Source organism: Rhododendron vialii, chromosome 4a (assembly GCF_030253575.1).
Source record: "Rhododendron vialii isolate Sample 1 chromosome 4a, ASM3025357v1".
NCBI classification, from domain to species: Eukaryota; Viridiplantae; Streptophyta; class Magnoliopsida; order Ericales; family Ericaceae; genus Rhododendron; species Rhododendron vialii.
Genome location: NC_080560.1, coordinates 34,060,926 through 34,070,594, shown reverse-complemented (window position 1 = coordinate 34,070,594; position 9,669 = coordinate 34,060,926). Strand labels below are relative to the sequence as shown.

The following is a 9,669-nucleotide window of genomic DNA, read 5'->3' as shown; positions in this document are numbered from 1 at the left end:
GAGCTAACTAGGTATATATTTATTCACAGAATATTCATGGACGTGTCGAAACCAAAAATCACATCTCTGAGTGAAAGTGAAGCTGCCGTGTGACATTCCACTGATACATCGCCTTCCCGTCAACATCGTAGAAACGCATTTGGCCGTTGGTGCTACTCAGTTGCACTGACATGAAACCTTGACCGTCGTAGAAGAAATGCACTGTGCAATCGTTGCGCAATTTTTCATCACCCCTCCATGCCTTGGAACCAGCTCCGCTGGTTAGAAACTGGATCCGACTGCATTTGCGTAGTCGATTTCATTAGCAAAATCCCTCGGACAGAGAATTTCGTGACCCAGACACTTCGTGTGTGTTTGGGTCTTTGAGTTAAAGAATTAGAGATCGATTTTTGGAAGGAAAAACAAAAGCAGATCGAGAAAAACAATGTTTTTCCTAGATGCTATTCTTTTTTCTTGAGCAAATTACTAGACATGTCCAAGAACCAAATGAATCGTATCTAGAAACGCACCTATTGTGGCAACTGATCCGTTCAAGGCAATGGTCGTGCCCGTTCATGTAAAAATCGACATTGTTGGCCTGAAATCCATCAGTAAGCTCAAGCATGTCAAGGAAAATGTCAAATTGTATCTTCACCCAACACAGATATTAAGTTATACACGAACAACCGCCAGAACACTGGATTAAAAAAGCATGCTTCAAGGAAAGGGCGAATTGGAAAAACCTCGGAGTAGTCTTCGAAGAAATTCTATTTCAGTAGAGACTGATGATCGAATTACCTCAAGGATCGGAAGGAGCCGGTGAACAAGTTCGTGAGTATCACCGTGATGACCTACACTTCTGATTGAATGGTGGCCAACGACGATTTTCCATTTCGCAGTTGACTCTCTCAATGCTGAGTTCAAATCCTTATTCCAAAGTCATCACTGGGTTAATTTACGGTGAATCATGCTAGTTCAGGTGTTATCCAAGGGATATGTGGTTACCTTTAGAAGATTGGAAACGTACGTCTCACGAGGATATATTCCTCTCCAATCATATATATGGTCTTCTGGCTCATTGAAGTAGGCATCAACAAAGGGCGTCGTGTCCACAAAGAAGAAGTCTGCAATTTCTGCTGCAAAAAACAAGAAAAATATGCAAAACGATAATGAATAAATTACGGAAAGTCATTTTTCTTAATGAAAAGAAAATGAAAATGAAGGTAACAAGTCCACCTGCATTGAGTACAAAAGATCTCAAGCAAAACCATCTTCTATCGATCCTTCTGAGAATGGGGTCCAACTGAGCCTTTACATCTCCTCTGTAGTCATGATTCCCCAGAACTGCAACAAGGAAAACCATATGAGAGGATGCTCCTGGAATTGAGAATTCACTATTCCAAATTTGAACTCACCGCTGTACCATGGCTTTCGAAGGCTCTTGTAGGAGTAAATTTCTGAAAACGACTCGCGAAATGCTGGATCATTTACAGCCTTCAATCCATTGTCGTAAAAGTTGTCACCTGTAGACACTACGAAATCTAAGTCTAGTTCCTCTCCGATCCTTCCCATCTGCAACAAAAGCTTGTCAAGTTTAGAGAAAGCATGTTTGTGCTAGGTAAAAATGATCATAATGATATTGCTTAACCAAGTTTTCTTGGGCTCTATTTGAATCTTGGATTTGTCAAGTATTTCCAATACTGCTACAGTAACCACATTTTGTCGACCTTGTTTTGCATACAATGTGATACGAATCCCACCTATCAAGTTTGTTATCAATGCAGGGATGACAAAACTCAACGCAACACAGTTATCAATTGCGGTCACCATAGCATCACTTGACTAATTATAAGAACATACAGTCTCGGTGCCTAGGAAGAAAGAAAAAATTCCATAGGCAACCAGGCAGCCATTTCCACTGTAAGAACATCTATTATTAACAATACTAAATGAAAAAGAGGATTACATTTACCCAAAAAAAAATATATGAAAGAGAGATTTCGAACCTGAAAAGCAACCTCAGACTGGTTGTACAGCCCGTCCCTGCCCCAATCTCCAACAGCCAAGAAACTAAGGGTCCCATCACCCTTTCCTGGATGTGTAAACCTCTGAAGCTCTGCAAAACTGGACACAGCATTAAGCCAGAAAACAAAGGTCCATTTAAGAACAAATAAGGAGGCCTGCTTCTGAAAACAAGTCATGGCGACCGTGGCTTCTGCTTCAACCGATTCGGGTTCGATTTATATCAACAAAGTTCCATAAAAGAAGGAAGGAAAGCAGATAACAGTTAAACAGAGAATATTGGCATGACCCAAGAATATCCTACCCTTTATACGTAATCAATGGGCCAACAGCTTGTTTGGAGCCTAGAAAAAAAAAAGTGCATGGTTTTTCCATTTAGAGGATCCCTATATTTGGGGTGACCCACTAATGTGATTCCTGCAGATATGCTAACAGGCAGAACTTATTTCAAGGAGAAATTGGTTTGTTTCAAAAATACCCAGTGGTGGATAATCCTCCCCCCAGAAAAAGCTATCTGCACTGGCTACATGGTTGTAGAGCCATCCAATTGGAAGCCTTTCAATTACATCCTGGGTTCAGGGTTTTGATATTTGGAAAACAAACTAAGCATAAAGTGATGGACACGGCTTCTCTGTAGTTGGACTACAGAGAGGTCTCTGTCGTTTCATTGTAGCCGTTCATCTTTGCATCAACAGTCTAGATTTAAAAAAATAAATTCTTTTAAAATCTGAACCGTTAAAAATACTTTTGGACAACAAGGATTACACGGATAGCACTCTGCAGTCCTAACAACAAACTGCAAAGAAACCATATTCTAAAGTGGTTGCCATCGAGTTTTTCAAACTATCTACCTAGTTTTTAACACTATCTCAAGCATCCCAACCCACTCATCATCTCTTTTTTTTCACTAAATATAACTTTTGCTAGCCTAGTTTTTAACACTATCTCAAGCATCCCAACCCACTCATCATCTCTCTTTTTTCACTAAATATAACTTTTGCTAACCTATGTAGCATTTTGATGACCCATTTTTGTAATTTTTAAAATTCTAACTCCACCCTACTCTGCAACCTTATTAATTTGTTCTCTTTTTAAATCTTTTTGCTATTGTACTCTTGAATCAATCAAACCTCGCAACCTTTACTAATTTCTTCTCTTTTTAAATCTTTTTGCTATTGTACTTTAGAATTGATCGAACCTCATAACCTTGCATAATTGAAAGCCTTCCAATTACATCCCAAGTTCAGGGTTTTAATATTCAGAAAACAAACTACCCACAAAGTGCTTGCCGTCGAGTTTTTCAAACTGACTACCTAGTTTTAACTTCATCTAACGCACTCCCTAAAATTTGTTTGTTAAAGTGTCCACTGGGTGTAACCAATTTTTCGAAGCTGTGTCACAAAAGTGGTTTGCATAATTGCCGAAAACAAAACTACTTTGTTCAAGTCAGACATGGAAGAAAAATTCCCAATTGGATCTCTCTCTCTCTCTCTCTCTCTCTCTCTCCCTCTCTCTCTCTCTGCAAACACATACACAACATGACAACAGCAAATAATTCGTCCTATTCATACACAATGTAGCAACCGAATTTACATCATACATCATCAACCAACTCAAATCACACACGAACTAAAACAAGAAGAACCAAAACAAAACAAAAGAAGGAAACGACACGCAGGGTCGTCAAGAAACTGCAGGACCTTTAGAAGTTGAGCAGGAGTGTCCATTCAGTTGTACCCAATACGCCTGTAAAACGACAAGTTGTCTATTCCTTCTCACTTACACTGCATTCGTGGGACGAGATCAACCTAACAAAACACAACACCGGTCTGTTCTGAAACAGCCCCAAATGAACCTTAATCACAAGTCTGTTCTCTTGTAATGTTTTATTGTTATCAACAAGCAAGATCCACACCTTATCTTACACAATCCCTTTTGGATACCTAGTCTAATTCGGGCCTAACAGAGCGAGAAGAAAGGCCCTGTAATGTCCAGATGTCTCTGAGTGAACAGCATCGTTCAATGACTTCCCATGTTTCTTGCGGTACTCCGCCTTTATGTACTGCATATCGATTTCAGCCCTTGTCACAATAACCCTAATAAGTGTCGAGTCGTCTGTTCCCATGCCCTTCATTGCCTTGTGCAATGCCTGCGCATTTTGATAACATTAACATCTCCTTCATGTCATAGATACTAGGAATGGGGTGAAAAGCTAAAATTCATACAAAATTAAGCACCATATATATCTTTTTCCACATTCAGGAGTATACAAGGTGTACATCTGTACGACATATTCCTTCTCTATTCCTGTTCTTTGTTTTCCTCTTCTTTGGTGGTGGTCAGGGTGGGCGCAACTCATTTATTAACAAATCACAATTTTTTGGGAACGAAATTTGAATATGGTTCAAAAACTCATGGAAGGAGAAAAAACACCTTTTGCTCTTATCTTTTTGGCAATTCCGAATTCTGCTACAAGAAGTTACTAGACGCGTTCCATTCAGAATGAATATGATTACATGTTACTACACCAATAATTCCACATACAAACAAGTAAAACATATGGCTCAAAGAGACTACAAAGAAATGAACTGTCATCAATTTTTGAAATGAAGAGAAATGCCTTCAAGATATGATGCAGCAAACTATTCCTCTTATGAAAGTACAGTACTCAGATTTTATTGGACTCAGGACTCCACATCTTAAAAATCTATAAGACGTTTTTGCAGGTTTTAGAATTTCTGTAGGAAGGACAATTTTCAACAGAAAACTGTTATTTTACTACCTTTGCAAAGAACTTCCCAGGATTTTCAGCACATTGTAGGATTGTTAAAAGGGCAAACTCAAAGTCCCCAGACATTTCCTTCTTTACTGCCTGAAACAACAGTTCAAGCCTGTTTAAAAAGATGCACTTGTTCATGAAGACGAAGCCGCATAAGAATGGCATTGAAGTCAAGATAGGGTTGCAGATTGGAGATTCACCTTTTTCAATGAACTCCCGTACATACTGTGGTAAGCAGAACTAACAGCACCCAAATGTGCCCTGCTTCTTTCACTGAAAACACGTATGAAAGTGTTCTCATCAGTTCCTAATCTCTTCTCTCCAGCTTTAAAGAGAGCTTTGGCATCATTCTCTGCCATCATTCTGTCACTTTCTGGGCCTTCATAACGTAGTATACCAACATATGCAAGCAGCAGCTACAAGAACCAATTCAATACAATAAATCAATCCTAGTGAATCATTTTATCGGTCTAAAAGTTCAGTATGGATATCAATAAGAGAGGAATGCTCAAAGTGGGGAAGTTCATTACCCATGCTAACAAAAAACAATTGTTACACGTCTAGAATTGCCATCTAAGTAGCACGAACATAGACACCAAGTCAATGACCGAACATGGGCTTTCCATAATAAAATTTTCAAGAAAAAAAAGAGGGAACTGTAAATGTACTTATACATATTGATAATCTGGGATGTAGACAGTCAATTTATCAAAGGTTGTGAAAAGATACTACATAAATATCCATGGAATAACATCAACATTATTCACCTCACCATACATCATTTGGCAAATACACACACACACACACACACACACACACACACTGCCAATATTTATCATTCAAGGCTTACAACATCACACTAAATTCATACAAATAAAACATTTAAATGACAAGTTATCAAAAGAGACCCTACATTGATCTTAAAGTCAAAAGAGATAATCTACAAGCTTGTAATGTGTGTTGCGTTTCTCAATCCCATGTGGTCAGTGTCCAATTTCTGAAGCGCATTCAGTTCGAGAAAAGTAAAATAATAAGACCGGGCTGGAGGAGTGCCCGATATTTGACACGAAGCGTTCATCCGACAAGCACACAGCACCCATTTAGAAGTATCGTTATTTCTAAGATTAATAAAGGCCAGCTTCATAGAGTTATGCAGATTCATGACTTAATCAATCCCAGATGGGCCATTAAAGTCCCTGAAAACTCCAATATATTCCATCAGCCAATGAGTCAAGGATGGACCATTATTTTACGGAAGTTCAAAATCTCATCCTTTTTGCCCCATATTCTCATAGCCTTGGCCCTTGAGGGTTAGTAATTTACTGAACCACAAACACAATCTTCAGTGCCCAACTAAATAGCACACTCATTTATGGAGGAATGCATTCATGTCAAATAGGAGCCCCACACCAACACTTCTTCTAATCATAGGGCCCATTTGTTTGACGCGACTATTGGTAAAGAATAACAATCCGACAGGACTAACAGTGATCGGACCAATAATACAAAACCTTCATGGTATTGTACATCACACACGAAGTGAGATTATATATCCGTCGACTCGCATGTTTAATCCATGGAGTAAATATTTAACCAAACACCGGATATTTGGTCACCTTGGATTTATAGTCAAATTCGATGCTCATGGTCAAACCAGCGGGTACGTAATGTATTTAGAGTTGTATATCAGATTCAAGTTCGATGCTCATGCTCAGTCAAACACTCGGATAGTCAAAGTATGGCGGGTTTGGATTGGGTGGAGTCATAAACTCCAAATAGGGAAAGGTTTCGCTGCAACAAAAAGAGTAGCCCTGTGACAAAAAGTAATGAACAAAGCCTTAAGAATAAACCCGGTCATCTTTATAAAGTGACCAATAGAGAAATCAGAATTTTCGGGGATAAATTAGGTTACAAGGATATATTCCTCCCATTCGAAACTGATATTGAAAATGTGCAGGCCCGTGAGTATATTCAAGTTTGACACTTCAGTTGCTGACACCGAATTAAAATAGGTGGAGCTCGGCACCATAAATGAATCCAACTTGCGTTCATTTGGCTGTCTGTGTTAGAACGAGAGAGAGAGAACCTTTTTAAGGTCACCAGATGCTTGATATTCAATATCATGCTCAAGGTAAGCACCAAACATTGCATGATAAACTTGTTTCAATTGTTGTATCTGGGATGCAGTACGAGAACATATCACCTCAGCAGCCGTTCTGAGATTGATGATATCTCCACTTAAAGCCTTCCTCAAGAGGGTTGCATCACGACCTGCCGGATCGTGCATCCAAAGACACACTGCTCTCTGAAACAATTTAAAAAGAATAGGTAGCAGTTTTGAGTTGTTTAAATAACTGCCCATAGAAACACAATTTGTGATTTTATATGCTTCCCCGTGATTGGAAGTTCACTATTATGAAGAAGAAACATTTTGCCAAAGGTAGTGATGAAACAATGCCCTCCTCTTAATACCTTAACATCGCCGCTAAGCTCTGAAGACAAGCGATTGTCAAGGTCTTCAGAATACATAGTTCTATACTCCTGCCGTATCATAGCACGCTGTGCCGAATTGCGATGAGCAAGAATATTTACAACTGTGGTAGTGTCACAGCCAAACCCTGATTAAACAGAATTAAGCATTAGCAATGACTTCTGCACTTAAGTTCCATCCGACCAGCAATACGCAACATGCCAACATGGCATGTACTTATATGCAGAAACCTGGTCATTACAGGGAAGACTAAAAGTGCGGACTAGAAAACCATTAATCTGATGGCACAAATCTCAAAAGTATTACACAGCTATTACATGATTCATCTTAGATGTTAGACACCTTAGAGGTTCTCGACTTTTTTTTCATTTTCAGCTTTGGAGAAAAAAACTCATTAGCCCCTCCCGACAGTGTAATGCTCTCAAAGCGAGGAAGGTACACTATGATTTTAAATTGTTCAAAACTCCTTAGTCCTTACATAAGGAGAAAATGAGGTAAATGAACCTAAAAATGTATATCAAGCTTTCCAATGAAAGGGACACCTTATTCTCCAACCTCATATTTTAGAGGATATTAGGATAATGCCACCAACATTCACAATAAAAAGCAGAATAGAGTGCTACTTTGTGAAAATCAACTGCATAACCTAGAAGTTAAATGAATTTTTGAAAGATAAGCAATGGATAAGATGACATAGAGAGATGATTCATTTTTTAAGGAGCGTTCATATTTAGACTTTCAGGTTGGAGTCCTCTTTTAGGGACTCAAGAGACTGGTTGGTATAGTGGTTTGGTGCTCTAAAATGGACATGTAGCACTTGATCGGAGATGCTCTGTGAGTCTGCAGTTTTGCAATTGGGAAGCTGCAAGGCATTGTAATATTTTCCTCAGTTCAACATATTTTCCGGGCTTCCAAAGAAGTTTCCTGAACTAGTTTCTGATCAAGGTCAAATGGTTGACATGTGGAAGAGGTTATGGATGCTACAAATTCTCCCTAAGTTGTAACTGTTCGTTTGGAAGATTATCCATTCTAATTCTTCATGTTAAACATGTTTTCAGAACAAGAGGCTTGGAGGCGGATGACTTGTGTTCAAGGTGCTTAAGTGGGGAGGAAATTATGGATCATTTTCCATTCCAATGTGACGTGCCAAAATGTATGTGTCGGATCAATTTTTTGTTTCAATTTTGATCATGGTCAGCCCCTGAGAGTAAAAAAGGGGATTTGTTGGTAGTCTTAGGTGAATGGCAGTGATCTTTTGATGCATCTTATTGCTATTGTCGGGACTATGTGATCTTGGGATTGTAATTGTATTGATTGTAAACCAAGGCGCATGATATATACGCACATGTGGTTGACACTAATTAGATAAACCTTGACCAGCTCCGGTTAGAGTTAATTCAGTCTAAGAGCTAAATGCAGCGCTCAGCGTCTGTCTCCCAAGTGTTGAGAAAAAACAGCCAAAACAGCAAACACACAGCACGAAGAATAATGGAGAACAAAACAAGAACACAAGACACATTTATTTACGTGATTCCAAATTGTGTGGTTGAGTACATCCATGGCTCACACCAATTCCACTATGTAATTCGAATAAATAGAGCACAAACTAGCAAGTATTTATAACTTAGATTTTTTTTTTTTTGGGAAGTTGCGCATTTTATACCAACCAACGCAAAACAAGGGGAGATCAACCCACTGTACAAAAAACCTTTACAAAGGAAACTCCTCACTACATTCTACCAAAAAAACTACAAAAATTAAGTACCAAGAACTTTGCTTGAAATATTCCAGAGACTGCATAGTCTTTGGTTCTCAAGGGAGTGGGGGAAATGCTCCCAAGTGCAAACACGAAGTCTAACATTATCCTCATTAAGTATACATCACCAATTACCGCAATACACTAATACCCCCATCTATATTTCGGGGCGGCCCCCGAATAGTCAGAGAAGTGCAACCGAAATCAAATCAGGCCTTGCAAGCCCAACACTAAGCGGAAGTGTGAATTCCTTAATAACACACACACAGATGGAGAGAGAAGAAACAAGAAACCGAAGGGTCAAGAAATCAACATGGCATGGCAGAAAAAGTGGGGCAGACTCGTAATTAGGGCACAGAAAAAAGGAAAATATTGCAATGAAACGTGGTCAACCCAAACGAAGAAGATGACCGTGCGGAATTAATAATCAATTGAGCACAAAGAAGAAACCTATCGAAGCAAAGAGAGGTTCATTGTCGTTACCCTTGAAAGCGCGGTGCAACTGGATGGCATCGTCACGGGCGGAAGTTAACACCGGAGGAACAGTCACCGTGGACATTCTTTCTCTCTCTCTCTCTCTCTCTCTCTCTCAAATGAGGACCGGGTTAGAAAACCTCGCAAATAGCAACGATGATCGAGGTT

General features: G+C 39.2%; 2 protein-coding genes across 4 annotated transcripts; both read right to left on the bottom strand.

The window, feature by feature from the left end:
• On the bottom strand, positions 1-2,435 carry LOC131324852 (purple acid phosphatase 3-like). Of its 3 annotated transcripts, XM_058357016.1 has the most exons (8): positions 2,306-2,435; positions 1,986-2,095; positions 1,395-1,551; positions 1,216-1,323; positions 985-1,115; positions 778-906; positions 510-577; positions 1-278 (listed from the first exon to the last, which is right to left on the bottom strand). In XM_058357016.1, the coding sequence occupies exons 3-8, from the start codon at positions 1,549-1,551 to the stop codon at positions 59-61; spliced, it is 813 nt and encodes a 270-aa protein (XP_058212999.1). In that variant the 5' UTR covers positions 1,986-2,095; positions 2,306-2,435; the 3' UTR covers positions 1-58. The 3 variants fall into 3 exon arrangements, with proteins under 3 accessions (XP_058212999.1, XP_058212997.1, XP_058212998.1); XM_058357014.1 differs by lacking the exon at positions 2,306-2,435 and having other exon boundaries at positions 1,986-2,299; XM_058357015.1 differs by lacking the exon at positions 2,306-2,435 and having other exon boundaries at positions 985-1,112; positions 1,986-2,299.
• Positions 2,436-3,540: 1,105 nt separating this feature from the next.
• Positions 3,541-9,669, bottom strand: LOC131324853 (annexin D5). Its single transcript, XM_058357017.1, has 6 exons — positions 9,511-9,669; positions 7,253-7,398; positions 6,867-7,085; positions 4,981-5,196; positions 4,784-4,873; positions 3,541-4,150 (listed from the first exon to the last, which is right to left on the bottom strand). The coding sequence occupies exons 1-6, from the start codon at positions 9,584-9,586 to the stop codon at positions 3,950-3,952; spliced, it is 948 nt and encodes a 315-aa protein (XP_058213000.1). The 5' UTR covers positions 9,587-9,669; the 3' UTR covers positions 3,541-3,949.

Coding starts and splice junctions, on each gene's coding strand:
- LOC131324853 (XM_058357017.1), bottom strand. CDS start 9,586: ATGTCCACGGTGACTGTTCCTCCGGTGTTAACTTCCGCCCGTGACGAT. Junction 7,399..9,510: donor GTTGCACCGCGCTTTCAAGG/GTAACGACAATG, acceptor CTGTTTAATCAG/GGTTTGGCTGTGACACTACC. Junction 7,086..7,252: donor AGCTTAGCGGCGATGTTAAG/GTATTAAGAGGA, acceptor AAATTGTTTCAG/AGAGCAGTGTGTCTTTGGAT.
- LOC131324852 (XM_058357014.1), bottom strand. CDS start 2,180: ATGACTTGTTTTCAGAAGCAGGCCTCCTTATTTGTTCTTAAATGGACC. Junction 1,552..1,985: donor AGTCTGAGGTTGCTTTTCAG/GTTCGAAATCTC, acceptor CTTTTGTTGCAG/ATGGGAAGGATCGGAGAGGA. Junction 1,324..1,394: donor TCGAAAGCCATGGTACAGCG/GTGAGTTCAAAT, acceptor TCCTTGTTGCAG/TTCTGGGGAATCATGACTAC.